This window comes from Apteryx mantelli, chromosome 1 (genome assembly GCF_036417845.1).
Source record: "Apteryx mantelli isolate bAptMan1 chromosome 1, bAptMan1.hap1, whole genome shotgun sequence".
NCBI classification, from domain to species: Eukaryota; Metazoa; Chordata; class Aves; order Apterygiformes; family Apterygidae; genus Apteryx; species Apteryx mantelli.
Window position 1 is genome coordinate 134,846,170 of NC_089978.1, and position 22,461 is coordinate 134,868,630.

Below are 22,461 nucleotides of genomic sequence, written 5' to 3' on the forward strand. Positions count from 1 at the left end.
CCCTTCCTTCATCCACCCTCCACACAGAGGCTTGGATTTATGCTATCATTTCACGAATGTGTGCTACTTTTCCACCAGGCAGTTGCCCCTCTGGTGCAGAGAAAGGATGGTGCTCGCTTTGTCATGCCATTACTCACTCCTTCACATCTGCATCTTTGGCTTCATCTTTCTGTGGCTCCAAAACGCCTGACTGGTCATTCTTTGTGGGCTTTCTACTGCGTTTGTCACTGAGCCTGAGGGATTCATCTCTCAGCATATGCCACTGCAAGTGGTACTGCTCTTGCCCATTGGGTGCAAAGACTAGAGGCCTAAATACTAGCTCTGGAAGCCCAAGGACAGACACTGACAGCCTGATCTTTGGTGGTCCCGGTGCTGTGCATGTTCTTTGTGCTTCTGTAGATCAGATCACAGAGTTCTCAGCTCCTGAAAAATGATGACTGAACAATTAACATTAAAAAAGGAAGCTGGCAAGAAAAGGCAAACACATCCATTAAGTGGGAATTATCCTTTCCCGGGAACATCAGGAGGGCTGAGACCTTTCAACCTGCAGAATGCACTTTCACCACTTGACCTACGTTTCAAAGCAGTCCTGCATTTCTGACGCATGGATGGGATCTCGGTTTCTGTCCTCACTGGAGCAACGATTCTGAACTGTGAGGGCTGAGCCATGAGCACGTACAATAGCATCTGCATCCCCCTCCCTCCTGACCAAGCTGTGGGAGAAGCACCTGGGTACCTCAGAACTCCCAGCCCCCACCTCACCTGCTTTCTGTCTTCATTTACCCATCTCTTTTTAAGGCCTCTAGCTCTAAATTTCCATCCTGATCCCTTCTTCTGACCCTGTGTCCCCTTCCTCCCTAATCTCTTAATCCTAGCCACAATTTCTGGTTCTGCTTACTCTCCCCTCACCCTGCCTTTTCCTGTCTTCCCTCATATTCCCCCCCCCCCCCCCATCGCTTCATCTCCTCATAGTTAGGCCATTTGTTTTTCTCTGCTGTACTGCCTGGGCATCAGGAAAGAGCTGTCACCAAAAGCCTGGAAGAGGAAGGATTATTCTCAGTTCTGTTATTTCATCCCAGCCCTCCTCCTTAACATGGGAAAATCTTTCTCTCCCTCCACATTTGCTGCACTCACAATTACTGCACCATGTCTTTTAGTTATCCACAAGCAAGCTGGCCAACCCGCGTGGCTATAAGTAACCTACATTTGGCCAGGACAGTCTTTTCCATCCTCTATTTTGCCATGGAGGCCCTGATGCCCGCCAGAAGACAAATCTCATTATAGAGGAGTGAATAATGCCTCTGTACCTCTTCTTATAGTTTCTGCTGTGTATCCAGCAAACATGGGGTAATGCTAAGCTGAGTCTCTGACCTCATTTGTGTGATATTTATTCACATGCAATATGTCACACAAGAAAGGAACTAGCAAAGCAGAAAAAGGCATTGGAAGGAAAATATTTCAGGCTTAAATAACTCATTCTGGTGTGGCCAAATGGGTCCAAATCAATCTAATGACACTGGCACAAGCCTCCACTGTAGGTGTGCCTGATCATTGCACCGATGTTTTGGTTAATGAATGCATTCAACTAAACCAGTGTGTGTTCACAGTGCACTAGCCTGGCTAGATTGAGTCCCCTGCCACTAGCAGAGGACACAGTTCACAGACTGTCCCTTGGGTTAGGAAGGGCTCAGAAAGCTCCTACTTTCTGGATCACTTTAACCAAGGCTCAGATGATGTGTGAGAGGATCAGAGTGCTTGTTCTGGCATACTTCCTTAGGCCACCTAACTGTGAAATCAACCATCTCTTCAGCCAGGGCAGGCCATAATGCAGACTTGACCAGTGCATGCTGTAGACATTAAACGATGTCCGTCTGGCATTCAGAAAATGAGTCACCCTGGGCTTGTTTGCTTGCTTGTTTGTTGAACCCTCACAGACTCTCCAGCCATCAAGAGACTTTGGACCTCAAACTAGACTGGCTGCCCTAGAGCATCTTCTTTCCTGTCACTGGAGCTCTAACCAGGAGCCACAGAGATGCAGGGCAGATCCCCAGAGCAGAGAATGGCATTTGTTCCCCTGCCAGATCCCTTGTGGGATTGATCTGAAGTTGAAGATGGTTTTGCTTGTATTCTGGTCACTCCCTGAGCACGCTGGGCTTTGGATCAGTGTGGAACGTGTCACTGAATGGTCTATTATTCACTGAGCACGATGTGCACTTGGAAAGAGAGCAGCCCTCAATAGAGGCTCAATTCTGCCTCTGAGGATCAAAGCAGGAATGAACCAAGGGAACAACTCTACTCCATTACCTGACACCAAAATGAGTGGCTGCTTGTTTCAGGGTTATTCTTCATGGCTATTTCCAGTTGTGCATTGCTCCTAATTAAACCGCCACCTACAAAGTCACATCCCTTTAGCAGGGTGCAGGAGGCATCTCTAACTTAAGCTGACTAGCCCCCTTGCACCTAGGCTTACACTTGAATAAGCACAGCTCATCCAGTGCTGTCATGCCCAATCTACACTGTGGGCCCATGGAGCCCAGTGAAGCCCAGCAGCTCCACAAGTGCTTTCCCACCACCACCCTGGTGCCCACAGCCTTGGGCCAGTTCTCTCGTAGAGCATGTTGCAAAGGCACGCAAAATGGCAATAACCAGCAGGGGCAGACCCACAAAGGAGTGCAGAGCCAGAGGGCGTGGAGCCCTAATTCCCAGCCCAGAGATGCCAACTCTAGAGAAGTTTCTTGTTCTTCTAGGGGAGGCAAGGGAATGCTCTAGCTCACTGCCAAACATCTGTATTGACAGCCACTTCCAGTAGGCAGTCGCCTGATTTTCTTTTATAATGGCACAATTTATTGCAGGTTAGAGAAGGCACTTAGCTGGGAGGAATCCCAGCTTTGGGAGCCATTTTGATTATATCTTTCTGAAGTGCTCTCTTTCCCAGGAAATCACAGGGGTCAGCAATAACTTGTGCTTGTTTTTCAGCCCCTTGCTGGGGTGATTTCCATGTATTTTGATGTGGTTGTATAGTTTTTATGTGTTCTTCTTTGATTTATTTGTTCCCATCGATTCCTTCCATCTCCTCCACCCCTCGTTCAATGTGCTTCTCCACTCTAGTGCCTCATCAGAGAGTGAGAAGGAAAGGGGATGCTGGAGAATGAGTCAGGGCTGGGAGCAGGCTGGAAGGATGGGAAGTCAGCATGAGCAGGTGGACAAGAGAGACAGCTCAAAGAGTGGTGATGGGAAGGGACTGCACCAGGCACTCAATGTGTCAGAAAGCCAGAAGAAAAAGGAGCAACTCATGGAACTTCTCTTGTGAGGCAGGGAGCGAGTCCTGGTGGAGAAAAGGAATATTTCACTGAGTGCCTGCAGCCTCTGCCTCTGCTCAGAGGACACTGGAGAAAAAGCATCTGTGACAGAGAAGCCAGCAGCAAGGGCTGAAGCTCTGGCTGGAAGCAGATGAGGTTTGTATAAGACATTTTGCTGTACTGATGAGTTTATGAGTCTTTAATTTCAGTACCATAAGAATCTATCACCTCTTCAGTCGAGTCTTCCTTGCCTGCCCAGCCCAAGAGCCTCTATGTGTAATTAATTGGAGAGGCTTGCCTTGGAAGAAGGGTCTGACAAGCCATCTATAATAACAGGGACGAAGGGACTTCCTCCTCCCACACTCAGCACAGGAGCAAAAATAGATGTCATTCTGCCTCTCATGAGCATGGGCCCTGGGACAGCTGCCACAGGCACGTGTCTGCTTGCTGATGGGCCTGGGGCCACCTCCAGCCCACAGAGGCCCTGTGCAGTGAGCGGGGTGCCACTTGGAGGGTGGCCAGCCCTGCAGTGATGCTGGGTGTGGGCTCTACCTCCAGGGACCACATATTGTCAGCAGAGCACCCACTTCCCATTGCCGGTGGGTTACAGCCCCCACACAGCAACACAGCTGCCTTCTGCAGTGGGCAGAGACTCAAGGGAAGGACCTCGGGAAGATGCGTAGAGGCCCCGTAAGATCAGGAGGAGGCATCTTGGCTTCTGCTTCAGCACACTGCAGACCCCGGCCATTACCTGGAGGTACAGCTCCCATCAGCAGCATGGACAGGCCCCAGGACAGCAATGACTGGCATCTTGGTTCTTTGAGTGGACAGAGGCCTGAAGAAAGGAGGTCTGTCTCCTCTAACAGAAGCACCAGGGAAATATTTGGGGAGGGAGAAAGAGCACGGTGCTATTTCCAGTAAGACATGACTTAGATGAGGTGTCAGGCTCTCTTTATCCCCCTTCCAGCAGGCAGAGACCCCAGGACAGTGTCTGGAGCCGGGTCTGGGCTGGAGATCCTGGTCCTTCCTCCGGCAGGAGAGCAGCAGAGCAAGGACATCTCCAGTGCCTAGCAGGATTCAGACGGTGAGTGGGCAGGAGAGTAGGGGGCCGGGTGCCATCCTCAGTGCCTGGCAATCCTCATGCAATTGCCAGGGAACACAGCCCTTAAAATCTGCCACGGTGTCTGCTGCTGGTCTGTAGCATCCCCCTGCTTGCCCACCCCTGTGCTGATCGCTGCCAGAGCTTGTGAAGTGGGGGAGTTATGGGAGACAAGGATGCTTAATTACAGAGCAGCCCTGGAAACCAGCAACGGCAGCAGCACTGTGGCCAGGAGGGGAGGCAGCAGGGCTGTAAATAGAAAATGCGGAGGCAGCCGCGGGGAACAGAGCGAGGGAGTTTTCTGCTCCTGCATCTCTCTGCCTCCCTCCCTTCTCTTCAGCTTCTCTCACCTCTCACAGCTATCCTGGCTCCTGGCATGAACCAACATGTTACAAGTAGCCCCTTAGTGTGGCCTGGAAACAGCAGCTCCAGTGCCAAAACAGCCACTCAGGGCTGAGAAGTTGGTGCATGAGGCCCCAGCAGCCTCCTCAAGCAGGAGACGCCTCCCATGGAAATCTGTGAGGAGGCTTGCGTGGCCTTGTCAGCCTGTGAGGAGACCAAGGTGAGACAGACATGGGACCAGATTGTCCTGTCTACTCGCCTGGAGCAGGCCACAGGATGCCAAATGTCTGAGCCCCAATCCCTCTATGGTGTCCACAGGGGGAAGTCCTTCTCCTCCCACTCTTGACCTCTCCATTACAGCATCTTCTAAGCAGCAAGAGCTCAGTTTTCAGTATTTTGCAAAGGTTTATTTAAAAATGTTGAAACTAACATCCCACAAGAATTGAACATTTCACCACAAGGAGAAGAGAAATCCTACAAAAATATATATCACAGCACACAGGGGCAGGGGAGGGAGAAAAGTGAGACTGAGCAGGGACTCGGGAAGCAGAACAGAGGGACAGGATGGGAGCAGTGGCAAAACGAGACAGAATGGCAAAGAGAGAACAAGAAAGGAGTAGGGAGAGCAAAACAGCAGGAGGGCAGAGATAACAGGGAGGGAGACTGATACAGGACAGGAGGGGGAAGCAGGAAAACAATGGGAACAACAGGAAAAAGGAGTGGGGAGCTGGCAGACGGTAAAACAAGCAGGGCCCCCTTCTCTTATCTTGCCAAGGCAGGGCCAGGAGTACAGTGAGACATCAACTGGGGTGCAATAGGGGAGCTGGAGTTTAGCCCAGGGCTTCTGTGCTGCAGGATTCAGCTCTAAGGCTGTGCCACAGACTTGGCGTTTCCAAATAAAAAGCAAAAACCACGGTTTAATTCAGAACAATCTGAAGGTGAGCGCATTTCTTCTGGGAACAAGACGTTCCTTTCCAAGCATTTTTCTTTAACAGAAATCGGGAATGGAAGGGCCAGATTTACAAGGGCACTTGGGTGCCATTGAGGAAGAGGTAGATAGCCCTCTCTGAAGCCATAGGATGCTTGGATGGATTTAAGTCCCCGTGAACTGAACCAGAGGAGAGGTGCAGAAGCATATGCTGGTGGTCTGCTCCCTTGCCTGCCAATCACAACAAACCAAATGGGAAAGCACAAGCAGGATTTGGCCTTGTAACTATGTCACTCTGATGGGTAAACAGAGAGAAAGGTTCAAGTTCATTCTCCAAAGCAATAAAGGGCAGAGTGGAGAGATTATTCCCCAAATCTCCCCTCATTCCCACCATGGTCACAAAGAGACCACTCTCTTGTTCCCTTTTGGAGTTCAGCACAGAAACAGTTCATTTCAACTCACCCAGTGCACCTGGATGTTTCATTTTAATTGGCCAGAAATATTTGACAGGCTCAGCCCAAGTTTACAAACATTTTCAGTTGTTGCCCCCACCCAGCTTGCTCTCTGTGAAATTTCCACTGGGAAAATTAACTCAAATCTTTCACAAGTCATCTGGAAGACAAGGAAACCTGGCAGTTTCTGACTGAGAAGGTGCTGGCCTCTTTGCCCTGGCTTTGTACTCTGTGCTGTCAGCCAGTCCACATGCGAATCTCATGGACCATTACCTTGGACCAGGAAAGAATACTGCAGGCATGCTTGGTCTCCATTTTACATAGGTGAAGGTGGTTTATAAGGCTCCAGGCATGGAGAAAACAAATCCAGTGAGATTATTTATTGACTGGAAGAAGTTTGTGTGTCCAAACATGTTTTGAATGTCTTGTTCCAGACAAAAAATGCAGCAATGAAAGTTTGGGCAGGACAGTGAACTTGGTTCCCGTATCTAACCTATTTCATGTGAGAGAGTGAAGGACTGTCATAAAAATATATTTGGCTAGAAAAATTTGGCTTGGAAAAGATGTTCATTATATCCAAGCTTCTGTCACTGTAGGAACTTTCTCTACTGTATTTCCCAGCTTCCCCTTTACCACCGCATCCCTGAAAGGCTTCACTTTCTGGAGATGCTTTTAATTGAAAGAGAGACACATTAAAAGAAAACAAAACACCAAAATCTGGTGTGTTTGCAGAGCTTACAAAAGCCTGGCCACCAGAGCTCAGGGCTTCTCTGTGATAAGTGTTGGAAAATGTTCTCACTGTGCCTCCTACAATGCCTTACCGCTTTCTTATAGACCTTCTCTCCATGCAGCATGTAGAAAGGTGGAGAGGGAAAGTCCAAGGACAGCCCTTAAAGGTGGTGGAGTCTAAACTCTGGCCTTGTTTCAACAAATGATACTGATCAAAGAACAATCTAATTAATCTGGTCTGGAAAATTATTTAAATCAGTTCAAGGTATTACAATGTAAACTGTCAGTGATAAGCTATGCAGCCTTTTGCAGGCTGTGTACAGATGTCCTTTTCCAGCTCCAGTTGTGCTAGTGTGAGGGGGAACAACCCCCAACGTGCCCTCAGCTGAAGGGGGCAGTGATGAGCAGGGCAATGGGCAGAAACAGCTGACTGCCGCAGTGTTTGTGGAACATCTGTCCATCCCTAGCTTGAATGTCCACCCAAAGCCTCAAGTGGAGCCAAAATAAGGAAAAGGCTCAGTAGTAGTTCATCCTATCCTAATGCAATAATATCCCCTGCTGTTAGTGGGAACTCAAACTGTGCTTAGGCTAGAGACCTCCAGAGTCCTTTTCCACCTACATCTTTCTGACATTCTGTGATTCTAATAAGCCTGTAATTTTATCTGACCTGTCATTTTCTCCAAATCTCTACTGTTTTTCTGTGAAGCTTATTGCAATTTACACTCTCATTTAAATGTCCTTCCTGGTGAGTCAGATGGGACCTGAGATCACCTGGGTAAATGGGCAGAACCAAACCTCTCATGCAAACTCCCTGTGCTTTGCCCTGTAAAGAATATACTTATACTGTGGAAGTAAAGAATGAAAGGGCCATTTCCTTTTCTCTGAGATGATGGATAACTTTTTTTCAGAGCCCTTCCACGGGGCATCAGGTCCTTCAAACTGTGGGTGAATTTCCTGTCTCTGGACACATCAGCCCAGCAATTGAAGGTGTGAGTGTAGTGGGGGCACAACCCAACTGAAGTCTGCATCATTTCAGTTCGGTGGCTGTCAACCTGGCATCTGTGAATTACCTTGAAGGTGTCCACAAAAGCCAAGGTAGGGCAACTATTGGCATCAAGCTGAAATTTGCCATTTCCCACCCCCTCAGAGTGATGTCCATGGGTACACATCTAGTAAGAGGTTGAGATACACTGATCATGCTCACACAGGTGACAGCATTGACGATGTGGCTACCTAGCCTCCACACTGCCACAGCCCCTAACTATATGCCCAAGCAATTGGTTTGCACCCATACCTGTGCCATTGTTCCTGCTGCCCAGCCAGCTAGGGCTGCATGCTCAGGAAGGCTGCCACCCCATGTCTGGTTGCAGTAAAGATATCCTCTCTTTCAAGTCCTTGGTGAATTTTGTCTGGTAGGTCTCCAACCACAAGGCAGATATGAGTGTTCCAGCAGTGACCTACCAGCAGTACATGGCAACCCTCCAAATGTTCACAGAGGTCATTGCCAACTTGCTCTTTGTCATCCAAAGCGCAGTCATCTCTGCTGCTTGTTGCCTGTTACATGAGCATCTCAAAGCACTTCCCTACCCCAGCCCAGTGAAATCCAAGCTCCTAATACCCAGCTACGTCTGTGTGTCATACTTCAGCTGCTTTGGCAGTATTCCAGTGTACAGGATGCTTGCTTAATTACATGATGGGCTTCGCCTCAGATTTTCTGAAAAACATCACCATAGAGTAAAGATAAAAACTTGCTGAAGGAGATTGAGGGGACTGAGGGAGACAGCAAGGAGGCTTCCAAGAGATCAAAAGATTTGGAAAGTGAAAGGAACTTTTTTTCCAAGCTTAACTGGCAAGAGAAGTGGGGGGGGAGGGAAATTGGGGGGAAAAAAAGAAACAAAAAATGGCGATTGAGAGATGAAGGAAGATACAGGCTGAGGAGAGAAAACAGAGTAGTGTTAGGCAGAAAGAAAACAGAAAGATGTGAATATTAAAAGTGGGAGGCATGTTTCCTTCAAGGAAATGGGTTGATGAGGAGGGTCAGGTGCTGTGTAAGCTTCTTCTTCCCCATATTCACCCACTCTTGGGCCCTCCAGAAGGTCAAGGCCTTGGGAACAGAAGAACCTGCCATCACCTGGATCCCTGCTCAGGAGAGACTAAGCCCCAGCAGGGAATTCTGCAGCCACTGAACTCCAGGTTCACTTCAAAGCACACGACATGGAAAGGGACACACAGAGGGGTTTGGGCCCATGGGGACAGGGGTACCCCTTTCCACCTCCCCTACCCCCAATGTCAGGCATGCACTGGTGGGAGAGTCACAGAGATCAAAGTGTGTGTGTGCGTGTGTGCTCGGAGAGGAGCAGGGGAGGTTAAGCTTTCACAACACCAACAGCTGTCTCCCCTCCCACCATCCCACTCTCTCGTCATCCTGTCCTGCGTAGAGGGGGTCCCCAACCTTCCCCCAGCAGGAGACTAATGAGGCCCAGCTTGTCCATTGCCCAGGTAAATCCTGGTTTGGTTGTTTAGTTAGTGATGGTGGTGGTGGGCCATGGCACAAGAAGATTGTTTTTTCCTGGGGTAGCAGAGGCGACAGAAGTATGTGCTCCCCAGCTGTGACAGGAGGGTGAGGGGAGCCAGCTCTGCTTCTCCCTTGTGCGTCACAGGTTCACCAGTGGGATTCTGGGGGGAGAATGGAATTGGAAAAGAATTAGAGATGGGAGCTGCTCATACTTACACTGCCCCAGAGCCCCCATTAACCGATGCTGCTTTGTCCATATGGGCACTTCTCAGAGTCACACTGCCTTGCCCTTCCTTCGCCTGCCTTTCTCTTGCTCCCCTACTGCTCCCACACTCCCTCTCCCTCCCGGCTCGCTGACATCCTGCCAGCACTCACCGATTGAGCTGGAAGGCAGTGCTCTTTCCGTGGCCCCCCAGTTTCTCCATGCCCTCCTGGCCCTGCCTGCATTCCTCTGCCTCTGGTGTGGGGGCCAGCGAGTCACTGTAGGGCCCCAAAATGCTGACGGTGGTGGGGGACAGGTCCGTGAGGGGCTGCTGGCTCTCCTGCTGCCTGCCCCCACTCTGCTGCCCAGAGTGACGCCGGCGCTTCTGGTTACGGTCCCAGCTTTGGAGAAAGAGGAGCAGTGAGATGAAAAGTGCCTGTTCAGACATGCCTCAACCCTCAGTGACAGAGGGGTTCACAGGACTCCAACATGCTTAGCTTAGGGCCCAGTGTAGCCACACACCAAACCTCCCGAGGGCTTACGGCACCAGATCCGCACCCTTAGATCAAAGGCCTTCCTCATCCAACAAAGCACACAGCCCTTGCGCCTACTTGCAGACACTGATGGTGCTCTCAGAGCACCATTAAGAAACAACATCCGTTCCCCCAAACCCCACTCACCAGAACTTGAATATGATGCCAGTGGCAACCAGGACAATGATGATGGAGATGGTGATAGTGACATAGAGCTGGGGGTCCACACCTGTGAGACGGAGAAGGGAAAGAGGGAATGTGAGAGACACATCAATCCCTGGAGAACAGCAGCATAAGGGAAGCCTCCTGCTGGGGCACTTCTTTTTTTTGCAGAAGGAGCTGCCTCTGTAAGGATGGGGGCAAAAGAAGCAAAGAACAGATTTACCTTCTCCCCGTGGCCCAAACAAGAAGGGCCGCAATGTGGCCGGGGTCTCGCGCAGGTTGAGCCCCGCGTTGTGCAGGAGCGAATGGGAGTTGGGCTGAGCCGTTGCCATCCCGTGCGGTGAAACAAAGGTGTAACCCAGCGGAGGAAAGCCCGGGTTGGCTGAGTTGGTATCTCCTCCGTCCTCATCTGACACTGTGGGACCCCACACAATGGCCCAGGGATACTGGGAGGAGGGCATGCCATCCTCAAAACCAGATGGGGTGGCGGGCCGGGCCCCCACAGCCTGGCGCCTCAGCCGCACGACATGACGCAGCTCTGCTCCCTGCGAGGGCAGGGACCGCTGGCGCAGTAGGATGAAGCGCAGATCCCTCTCTGGCAGCAAGATCCTGTCCCAGATGCAAATGGGCCGAGGGGCAGAGGGACTTCGACGGGTACAGAGAGGCCGAGCAGCCACAGGGCCCCGAGAACGAAGAGACCAAACAGCAGGAAGAGGAAAGGCCAAGAGCAGAAGCAGGAAATGCCACAGCTGCAGTGAGTGGATGCAGGAAACTAGTGGAAGCATCATGCTGTGGGGGGAAAAGGAAAAAGAGAGTTATCTGAAATGTCCTTCCTGCTGGAAAGGCCAAGCTGGGAGTAGCTGAGAGCAGCCTCATCACCCACACTCCCATCTTGTTCCCGCGTTGCTGGTTGATGTGGGAAGCTATGAACCTACCAGGCGCTGGGCTCCATCTCAGATGCAACAGTGTCTTCACTCAGCCAGGATCCTCTCTCATGATCTTCACTGAGAGGCAAAAGAGAGAGATTTAACTGCATCCTCTGTGACGACTGAGTAGCCACCTTGAACACTTGACCCCAGCTGGCAGAGCGGTGCAGAGCCCTCACACACGCACATCTACCCTCCTTAGCCCACTGTGCTCGTGCACTCTCCCGTACAGAGACGCATCTCCCCCAAATGCCACACAGAAATGCACACATTAGCATACGCACATGAGAACAACAAGCAGTCTCTCAAGCACACGTGCCAGGACACATGCACAGGCTCCCTGGAGACTCTTCTGTCTGAGGACCAAGAGGAGAATTCAGCATCTTTGTTTGCTTATCGCTAGAACAAGTTGGCATCTTAATTCCCATGTTTATTTATAGTGTAGAGCGTGTAATCCATTTATTAAGAAAGATCCTCTTCATTGTGTGTCAGAGTGAGGGAGAGAGAGGGGAAATACAAGAGTGATAAACAAAGAAGATTGTGAAAGAGAGAGTGAATCAGCGAGAAAAGTCCAGCCTTACTAAAGAATTTAAGACCAAAAATATGCTTATCAAATATTTAGTATTTACGTTTCTCTTGGTGAACATGGAATTACTTTTCCATGCTCCTTGTCTTAGTGTCCTCTCTGCTGTTCCAACCCCCTCTTTCTCCCCTATTTCTCCCAAGTCTCTCCCACCTCCCGTCACTGAGTAGTGCTAGGCAGCACAGGTAACACAGAACAAGGGCTGGTTCCCCAGGCTGGATTTCTGCGCTGGCCACATGCCACCCTCTGGCATTGCAGTTTGGCTACAGCCTGGTTGCCCTTCATGCTGTCTGCCCCTTTCCTTTGGCAGGGCACAGCACAGCCTTAGCCCTTCCCTGATGAGCTATTATGTGCCTGACCCGGGATTCTGGCAGCAACAAATACCTCACACAAAAAAAAAATCATTCAAGATATTCAGCTCATTCCTTCATTGTGAAAAGGAAAGCATGAATGCTGGCAACCCACATTTCTGCCCTTCTATGCCTTCTGGGATAGAGAAAAGGGGGTACTTGGCCAGGGGAGTTCAGATGGGAGTCAACACAAAGACCAAACACCCTGCCAACACCAGGCCTGAGACAACTGTGTTCTACCTTGAAGCACTCACAGCTCCCAAGGAGTTGCTATCATCCCCTCCTGCTTAACCCAAGTGATTAACTAAAGGGAAGCGAACCCTGCAGCACCTTCTGAGGGAAGAGCCTGGTGCTTGCTGTGGGTAGAGGGACCCACATCCCATAATGTGCACCTGAGCAGATGGGTCAGGAGGAGGAACACTAACAGAAGTGAGCAGCTGTCTAGCTCCTGCCGCATTAACTGGGGATATTTTTAGTTTCTTTCTGTTAAATATTTAAACAAAGTTCACAGGAAAAAAGGAATCATTGGCTAATGTGCCCTGCCCTTCCCTCCAGGGCAAGATCAGTCTCTGGAGAGATCTTGACATGAAGATGAGGAGAAAGCAGCAGCTATTCTCAGCAGTTCTTTGTACTTTGCTCCTGAATCTCTAAGCCTTAGAGGGGACTAAGTATTAAAAAGCATCTGTACAGAGAGGCAGCAGAAGGGAGTAAGTTTCTTTCAAAGCCAGAGACTCCCCTGTGCTGGCAAGATTTTGGCCATCTGGATTATGATCACGCTGCTATGGAGGATCATGTCTGGCAATGCAAATATGTGACAGAACTTCTTTTGGACTTTGGAAAAGGAGTGAATTCCAAGTGTCAGGGATCTCACCGCATGAATCCCTAGGCTTGGGGGCACACAAATCACTGTGAGTGATTGCAAGTTGGCCTGGGGTGCCCATGGTCATGTCTGGAACTCCATACTAGACATTAGTTCCCCAGTATAAAGAGCCTGCTGTGCTTGTGGTGTGGCATTATCAGTCACAACTCTGATCTTTGGAGGTGTGGACTTTTTGCGCAGGAGCATGTGAATCCATGTGAAACAATCTCTGAAATGGAAATCCTCCCCAGGTGCAGGTAAACCTCAATGCTAATCCCTTGGGGTAGCGTGGTATGTTGGGTGCGTGCATGTAAGTGCTAGCATTCCTCCTTGCATAGGTGGCTTACCTTGGAGAGACATGCCTGGATGTAGGTACACAGTGCTGGTCTGCAAATCCCAATGCTGATGAGCTGGGGCACCCAGCTCCCTATGCTCTTGCTTGTTGGTATGAATTGCCTCACTAGTATCTTGCAACAGAGACTTCACTGTGCTTCTGGGCTGAGATTATGAACTCCAGCAACAGCACCCTGGGTCAAGGATTCCCAGGGTTTAAAGACTGGGAATAAGAATCTCTGCAGAGCCAAATTATACATACACTGCCTTCACATTCACTCTTCTGAATTTCAGCCCTAGAAGCAGGTTATGCCTGTAACTGGATCTGAGGGGTAGGAGTGACGCCGGTCACTGGTCTCCTTATGTACGCATAACATTGTTATAACGTCAGCCTGAAAACTAAGTGTAAATCTCAGGAATAAGACACTTTTTTGCCTAGATCGTGCTGCAGATGGTGAAGAGAAGGTGATTCCTGGTGCCTGTACCCAAAAGCTGGCTCCGGATGAGTGCAGGTTTGAGACATGTAAGCATCAATCAACATATTATGGTTTGTTGATCATATTGTGACTGGAGATTGAGAGTGTGTCCTGGCACTAATACACCCAAATGTGTTTTGCACAAGAGCTGGCAGAAGCACAGAGGTGTATCCCACAGCAGGAATACCATGACACCAAGGAGGAGGAATTTGGACTCTGATATGTCAGACAGTAAGGGCTGGACTCCCCTGTGCATGAGGACTAATGTGCAAAACAGAGCTTGGATGTCCCTGTGGCTTGCCAGCAAAGCAGCAGATAAAATGTGTCTGGGGCATCCTGCAGTTAGACTCTGGCAGCTGGAATGGTGTCTTGGACACAGATCCTGCTGCATTTGAGGGCAAGTATAACAAATGCCCTTGATTCAGCCCTGTATAAAGATACTGAACAAAACAGTAAATTTTTGAAGAGGATGAGGGGACTCAAATGCTCTTTTGACCCGGAAGTATAAATCCCAATATCATTGCACCTGAACTTCAGAGGCCTTTTTGTGCAGGAGCAGAGATTGGATTTCTGCACCAGTGCCACATGGTGTAGCTCTTGCTTTCAGGTCTGTTTCCCAGGTTTAGTTGCAATAAGGATGGGCAGGGCTGCTCCCAGGTTCCAAACACGGAACTGTGTATTTTCACTCTAGATATGGGGCCTTCACCACAGTGTTCTGGTAACCTGTTATGCACAGATGACAGAGTGTGAATGACAAAGCTATTTCCCCAGGGCACTTCACTGAGCTCAGTTTGTGAATCTTGGTGCTTGGAAGCTGGGAGTAGGAATTTCACTGTTCTTTGTTATTGCATATGGACCCCACTACAGATCCAGACTAGAGATCCCTGGGGCTAATCTATCAGGAACTGATCTCACTGCATTTGCAGGATGGAAGCACAAATCCTATTGCTGTTCCCCAATGGCAGTGATCCAGCTGTGTTCCCTCCCTTTTTGTAAATCTCCTGCAGCCCAGAACCACAGCTGCTGGGACTTGAGAGAGCAGATCTTGGTAGCTGTGCCCCAAAGCATGTATCCCAGTGCACCAAGGGGGCTGGGAATTAACATCCTAACTAAAGCCTAGGAGCAAAGCCTGCTGCATTCCCAGTCTGAGCAGAGAGCACAGACTAACCCATGAATGTGACACCCGGAGCTCCAGAGTTCAGATTCTACTGCGCTCTGGTGACGCCCTAAGATCCACTGTGAACAACTCCTTCTCCATGTCCAGGAGTCTTGTATACAGTGGTCCCAAAGATCAATTCTATTCAGAATAAAAGCTATCATGAGAATAAAAGAGCTGAGCTGCCAGCCGCACGCAGGTAATACCAGCTCTGTAGCTCTCTCATATCAAATGCAATCTGTAACCTTCTGTTACAAAATGCTGAAGTTTGACAAATTCAAATGAGGAACAATCCTATTAATAAAGAGGGTCACACACTAGAGCAATTTACCTAGGGAGCTGGTGTATTCCCTACTGCCTGAAGCCTTTACATGGCTTTATTTCTAAAAGACACATGATAGTTCAATCAGAAGTTATGGGCTTGATGCAGGAAATGAAATTGGTGAAATTCTCTGGCCTATGTTATGCTGTAGGTCAGACTAGATGATCAAAATGATCCCTCTGGCCTTAAAATCTGAGAATCTCACAGCTTCCTTGATGCCTAGCAGAGATCAGCCTCTGACTGAGGAGCAACTGGATGAAGCCGAACACACACAAAATGTGTTAATGAGAAGCGGGTAGTCTCCTTCCATCTGGGGATGAGAAGCAAGTTGAACCCGATTCTGTCTGACTCGGCTTGCAGATGATGATCTATCTGTATTTTCGTAACATCTCGGGCTTGACTGCTGCGATACTGTGCCTCTAGGAATGAAGCCGTCTGCTCTCAGAGTGCTCCAGCTAGTTCTGAATGCAGCAGTCTGTTTGCTCAGCAACTCAATCTGCCGGGAATGCATCACGGTGCTTCTCTGCACCCCACCTTGGCTCTCCTTTGAACACAGAGTCCGGTTCAAGGTCTCCAACCTAGTATTCAAAGCCCAGCATGGGACAGGCCTCAGTGACCTAAGCAATCAATCACCTCTCCTTATGCAGCGATGACCTCACATGACAGATATGTTCCAGTGAAACAATGAAATTGCCAACCAGTTTGGGGAGAGGGGGAAGGGATGAAGGAAGGGGAAAGAGCCTTATGACCCGAGGAACAGAACATTCACCGGAGCTGGGCCAAGATTATGAAACCTACTGCCAGCTGAAATAACGTTCGCCATTAGCAACCCCGCAGCACTGAGCTTCATGCAAATCCTTTCTTTGCCTAGCTCCCCCACAGCAATGATCCCACTCGAAATAGTAATAAAAAAAACAAAACAAACCCAAGGAGGACGCACCCTTCCTCACAGAGAGAGCGTGTTAGGTTGGCTGTCATTTTTAACTCCTAGCCAGCATTAGAGGCTATGATGACAGCCATCGACATGAGACTGTAATCTGGGACCATGAAACCTAGCAGCTGTCTCCAAGCACTGAGTGGACTGAGCACAGACACCAGCAGCGAGACCCCCCCCCACACTGCCTGGTGTCCCAGGGCATTACCCCACACCTATCTTTTTCTTGGTGGGCCAGGACATCCTGGAGTTCATGGCCCAAGACACAGAATGCTGTCATTCCTGGTTTCATAGCAGGAAACATGAACCTCAGCACTGATGGAAAGGGGTTATACATCTTGCTGTATTGGGGACAGGAGGGAAAGGAGAATCCCAGAGCAGCTGCCCCTGGGAGGCAAGTCTGCTACACTCAGGTGAGGCTGAACAGCTGGGAGTGTGAATCCAAATGCTGACATTCTGGGGTGGGAGATGTCAAGCCCATCTGGGGAATGAGTTCCCACCATGTGTGGGGCTTGGGGACATAGCTGGGAAACCTTGCTGAATTTGGGGGCTGGATTTGGCAGTCTGAATGGTGGCTCACATCAGACTGCTCTACTTGGTGTCCGAGTCTGTGAAGGTTGGTGGCAGCACCCAGGAGGATCAGTCAGGACCACTGAGGGACTAACAGTGCTCGCCGAGTACTAGTGCAAGGGGCTGCAGATCTTGCAGTGTTCAGTGATTGCCAATGGGAATTCCTGCGTCAGGGTGCCAGGGCAAGTGCTTGTGAGCTGGGTATAGAAATTCTAGGCTAGGGCCCTGGGGCATGATCCAAAGCTGGAAGGATGATGGTATCCACAGATCTGGACATTTCAGTGTCTAGGGAATGGGCATGTGAACCCCATCAGTAGTGCTCTGAGCATAAGCCTCCCTGCACTGGGGAACTGTGAATGTGGCCCACTCCCAACCAGCACTCTGGGGTGCTAGTCCCCTGCCATCTAGTCCCTGCCTGCAATACATGTCATGAGTCTGCCAATCTTCTGTCTCCCAGTGTCCTACTGTTCCTGGGCATCCAAGTGCTTAAGGTGCTGAATCTTCGCATCTGAATTGCTCTTCATTGCATGGTGCACCCTTGGCCAGGCAGGAGGAAGGACTGACCCCTCCGTTTCCTTTCTTCAGCTGTGCCAATTTGGCTGAAGTCGCCTTGCTCAGCGCAGGCTCCAGTGCTCCAGCACAACAGGTCTGTGATGGAGCCAGGAGCTGGAGAGCAGCAATGCCTGGGATGTGCCTTCCACCCAGTCCCTCGGGGATGCCCTGCCCCAGAGTGAAAGAGGTGGAGAGGGCAGGGAAGAAAGAAGACAGCCTGCTAGAGGGAGAGACAGAGTGCCCAGAGGGGGAGAGGGAAAGAAAAAGGGAGAAAGGACACAGGGAAGGAGATGGGGAGAGATGACTTGTAGATGGGCACACGTCCCTCCCTGCCCCTCGTCCCTGCAGCCCCCATCCCTGCACCGTCCCCCAAGCCCGGGTGAGAGGATGAACTTACCTTGCGGGGAGATGAGTAGGGGACAGCTGGGGTGGCAGAGCACGAGGCTGGGGGAGCAGAGCTGCCACTGCCGATGCCTTTCATGGCCAGGACGAAGGAAGGAGAGGAGGAGGAGGAGGAGGAGGAGGAGGAAGGTTTGATGAGACTGAGCCCTGGCTGAGGGAGAGAGAGAGATGCCTTGAAATAAACAGCTGCCGAGGACTGGTCCAGCCCCTCTTTCTCTCTCTCTGTCTCTGTCTCTCTCGCTCACTGCCTCCCGTTAACCCCATGGCTGCTGGCGCGGGTGCGGGCTGGCTCCGTTGCACCCCAGCCTGGTGCAGCCCGAGGGGCGCCCGGCGGGGCGCGCTGAGGGGGCGCGCTGGGGGCGGCAGCCCCGCGGGGGCTTCGCCTCCCTCCGCCCGGGACCCCGCTGGCCACTGCGCCGCCGAGCCGGCGCGATGCCCGGTGCCCTTCCCACCCCTGCCCTGCGCTGCGCTGCGCTGCCCGCAGCCCCCGCGCCGGGCCGCCCGCCGGACCTACCCCCACCCCCCGGCTCTCGCCGTCTCCCCCGGTGCTAGCTGTCTGCTCCTTTCCCTCTCTCCCGTCTTGCCGGTTATTTCGGGATCTTCACAGGAAGCGATTAGGTTGCTATGGAGAGAGGTGTCTCCAAGGGACCCGTCGCTCGAGCTCTCCGGTGAATGCCTCCCCCAGACGGGTCTGTCCGTGGGGGCGGAGGCCCCCCGGGATCCCCCCTCCCGCCGGCCGCCCCCCCGGGCTCCCCCTGCCACCGCCCCCGGCCCCGCCGCGCCCCCGCCGGGGGCAGACGACCGAAGTCGCCCCCGGGCTTGCCGCCTCTCGGAGGCGCCGCTGCCCGGCCCACCACTGCCCGCCCTGCCCGCATCCCAGGCCTCCCGGACTCGGGTCTTCCGGGCCCCCCGGGCCGGCGGGGGCCGGCGGCAGGGCCGAGGCCGGGGATGCGGGGCGGCCGAGCCTCACGGGCACAGCCAAGCCGCCCACACATGGCATGGGACACACAAGTGTTTCTGCCTGGGGTCAATGGGCTGCGTTGGGGAATAGTAGGGAGGTGAGGATGAAATTAAAGAAACTAGCGGATGTGCCTTTGAGGGAGTCAGTATTTTACAGGGAAATTCTCCCTCCACCATCAAGTACTAAACAGAAAGCACAGTCCAAATCAGAAGGGAGCAGCTGAACAACCAATGGGAGAGAGAAGAAAGACTAAGACAGAAGAGACACTTTCCACTCCAGGGTCTGAAATATGAGGGAGTCAGAAAGTAATTTCCTCAGATCCTCAGAAACAATCAAATTTTTCATCATAAAGTGATGAGGAAAGACTGTGCCTGACCCTGGGAAAAGAGAAAGAAATAGTAGAGACAGCACTGAGCTATAAAGCAGCCTGTCACTGCATCAAGAGTGGACACAGATAACAAATGGACATACAGTACCAAGCTCGTGCACAGCATGATGCCTGGAACAGATTGTGCCAACTTTTGACAGACACCTGAGGGGTCCAAGTCTATTGTTCTTTGTCAGGCCTTGAGTTCCCACTCCAGTAAAACAAATTGAATTGAGCTCTTATGTGTCAGGATGTTTGTGTCTCGTGTATATTTTTGTAAGCACGTTTTGGAGGGTCAGTGGGTTTTTCACGTGTTTGGGGAGTAATGTTTGTGCATGTCTCTTTGGATGTATCAGCACATGGATGTGATTGTGTTAATGCTTGGAGTCACTGGAAGGTCGGACCCATCTGGGAAGATGGGACTGTTGGGGAGTCATCACAGTCTGGGTTTGTGTGATACAGCGTCACTGTGTGTCAACACCTCTGAGCCCCTTGCCTTTGGTCCCCCTCACATACACCGGGTTTTATGTCAGACATTATCCAGACTTCTGTCTCATTCTCCAGGTTTTTCATCTATAACCCTCCTGGGGCTTGTGCAAATGATCTGTACACACCTCACTCAGCTAATCCTCATCTCACTCATCCCAAGCAACCACTAGTATAGACATGGCCAGTGATAGCCCAGAGCGGAGCCAAGACACACTTCTCCCCATTGCATACCACCCACCCTAATGCTGTGCAACCTGGTGTGCAGCTTTTCTTGCTCTCTGCACTGCCTGTCTCCTGCCTTCTCACCTGAGGGTAACAGGGCAGGGGGCTTACTACCAAAAAGCTCCGGAAGTGGCTACATCAGCCACACAGGCTCTTTCTGACCTTTTCAAATTCTGACGAATGTGTTTAGTATAATTGGGAAGCACAAACAGATGAGAAAATTCAACTAGGGAAAGGTCAGTTAAAGGGCGAAAATCCAAATGATGCAAACACTGAAAATGCCCCTGAAGAGCAAAACCACAGAAGGAAGCAGAAGGAGCCAGAGATAGGAGAGAGGATGGAGGAGGATGCTGTAGAGATCAAGGAAACCCTGGGAGAGATGGGTGGAGAGTCAGGGAAACCACTAGGGTGATGGGGCCAGCGAGCTTCAAGGGCTAATGCCATTCTTCTAGGTTAACGTGATGTAAAAGGAAAGGTGTATTGTTTCAATTTAGACAAACAGGTCAGAATGGGGCTAAGGAGGTACTCTGAATGGGGTGGGTCATGTTAGCCTTCCTTTGAAGGCTAATGTGAAATTACAGGAAAGTTTGAGTGAAGAGATGGTGTTAGGTGGTCCAACACACAGGTTGAAGGAGGGGCAGTAGGGTAGTTATGGGAAGAGGATACAAGAGTGATATTAAGTATTACTCTGAAGGTGTTAAAGCGAAGGTGATATGGTGATAGAAAGAAGACAAAAATGCAGAAATTATTTCTGTTGTGTATTTGATCAGAATCTGGAGCAGGATCAATGTACGTCATGTGAGGACAATGAAATGTCTTCCTGCCCCATCATACCCAATGACATGAGGCTGTTATTTCTGTTAGGCATAATCACTTTTAAATCATCATGTACAGATCAATTACACCAGAGTCCTGAGGCTGAGTGGCTGAGGCGATCTCTGACCCACTGCTTTTTAGCAGTTTCCTAAGGGCCATGAGCCTCATGTGGTTGCCCTGCTATCTGTAGAAGTTTGTCCATCTGTTTGTCTGTCAATTGCCCTGCTGTGGAACCCATGGGCCACTTTCAGCCAAATTTGACAAAAGAACCAGAGCCTAAAAGGTAAGTAAGTTCCAGTAAGTTGTATGAATACTGGCAGCCTGACAGAAGAAAGAGACACTCTCGGTGGCTGTCCTGAAAGCCTTCAGCCATGCTGCTGGGCAAAAACCCGCATGTCAAAGCAGTCCAACCAGCAGGCAAAAATAAATTAAGGAGAAAATATAGGTGAAGATGTCTATGTCAGAGAGTAGGGAAGGAAGAGCCCAATGACATAGGCCATAGGCAAGGGGAAAGGGCTAAGAGCTGTAGAGGGTTAGCTGAGTAGATTATGGGGGGAACATAAGGGATTTGACAAGAAATGAAAGGTAGTGGTGGGGAGAGGGTGGACTGGAAGCCCTTGGGGAAGCAGGCAGCAGCTGACAGAAAGGGTGTCATCAAGAGACCTGGGCTGAAGCTGGGGTATGCTAGTGGGAAGTATAGAAAATATAGGACACAAATGCATAGAGAACCCAGTTTCCTTGGTTCCATTGCTCACCGAGCAACTGGTTAATAAGCTTTGGAATACCAGAGACATCCCAGAAGACTGGAAAAGAGCTACGTTCTGCCAGTATTTGTGAAGAGCAAACAGAAGACCTGAAAATTTCCAGGCAAAGCAACAGAAGAACTGATATGAGATTCTTCAGTTAATGCCAATCAGCATGATTTTGTAAGAAACTGATCTTGTTGCATAAATGTGTTTTGTTCTTGTTAGCCTTTGATGTGACTACAGGTCTGTTTGGAAAAGGTGACAGCTTAGATCTATCCAGGCTTTTGGAAGTGTTAATACCCCAAAGCATTCTGCAGTATTAACAGATCAGGAAATTAAGTGAGCTGCTTAACTGCATTCAACTACCTACAAATGCAAAGGGGCTTGTCCCTGGAAGTCCACCACTGAGCAGCAGTGTTTCTTAGGTGCCTCTGCAGGAATGAGTCCTGGGTCAGGCATGATTCACCATTTTCTTCAGTGCTCAGGGAACAGATATAAAGTTCACACTGATACAATTTGCTGATGACACAAATATTGTTAGAGTGTTAAAAATAATGAGGCTAGAACCAGCATAGTATGACCTGCTGCTCTCAGTAAGGTGGTCATTCACATAAAACTTCTTTTAAGATAGTCAAGAGCAAATTGCAAAGCTATGAACAGGAAAAAATTTCCATATCTACAGAGAACTTTCAGTCCTGAGGAGAGGTGATTGGAAAAAGATTTAGGGATCATAACAGGCAGAAAAATCAACACAGGCCTGGTGTGCCAGGTTGCAGCAATGAATCTGACGTGATCCCTGGCATGCAAATGCTGGACTAAGGAAGAGAAGTGAGGAGATTATTACACCTCTCCCTGTGACACGAGTGAATCCCACCTTGGAAAACTGCACGCTGCTCTGTGGTCCATATTTTAAAAGTAACACTGAATCGAAAATGATCTGAAGGCTGGCGATCTTAGTAGTTTGAAGAGGTCAATCTGTTTAATTTATCAAAAAGCAGAAAGAGACATGATTTGACTACAGTATCACTTCCTTCCTAGGGAAAAGTCTACCATGTATGCTGGCAGAGAATAACAAGAGCTAGTGACTGGAGGGTGATTAATCACAGAAACAAACTACCAAGTGAAGTGAAAGATCC

At 50.2% G+C, this 22,461-nt stretch overlaps 1 protein-coding gene across 1 annotated transcript; it reads right to left on the reverse strand.

Annotated features, from left to right (window-relative positions):
• Positions 1 to 8,580: 8,580 nt before the first annotated feature.
• Positions 8,581 to 17,791, reverse strand: PIANP (PILR alpha associated neural protein). Its single transcript, XM_013958057.2, has 6 exons — positions 17,720 to 17,791; positions 11,197 to 11,265; positions 10,485 to 11,050; positions 10,247 to 10,328; positions 9,740 to 9,967; positions 8,581 to 9,525 (listed from the first exon to the last, which is right to left on the reverse strand). The coding sequence occupies exons 2-6, from the start codon at positions 11,211 to 11,213 to the stop codon at positions 9,504 to 9,506; spliced, it is 915 nt and encodes a 304-aa protein (XP_013813511.1). The 5' UTR covers positions 11,214 to 11,265; positions 17,720 to 17,791; the 3' UTR covers positions 8,581 to 9,503.
• Between the last annotated feature and the right edge of the window lie 4,670 nt (positions 17,792 to 22,461).

What these genes read in the sequence shown, in the direction of transcription:
- PIANP (XM_013958057.2), bottom strand. An exon ending in GTTTGGGCCACGGGGAGAAG is followed by an intron (nt 10,329 to 10,484) that starts GTAAATCTGTTC and finishes TCCGTCTCACAG; the next exon opens with GTGTGGACCCCCAGCTCTAT. An exon ending in GGCATCATATTCAAGTTCTG is followed by an intron (nt 9,968 to 10,246) that starts GTGAGTGGGGTT and finishes CTTTCTCCAAAG; the next exon opens with CTGGGACCGTAACCAGAAGC.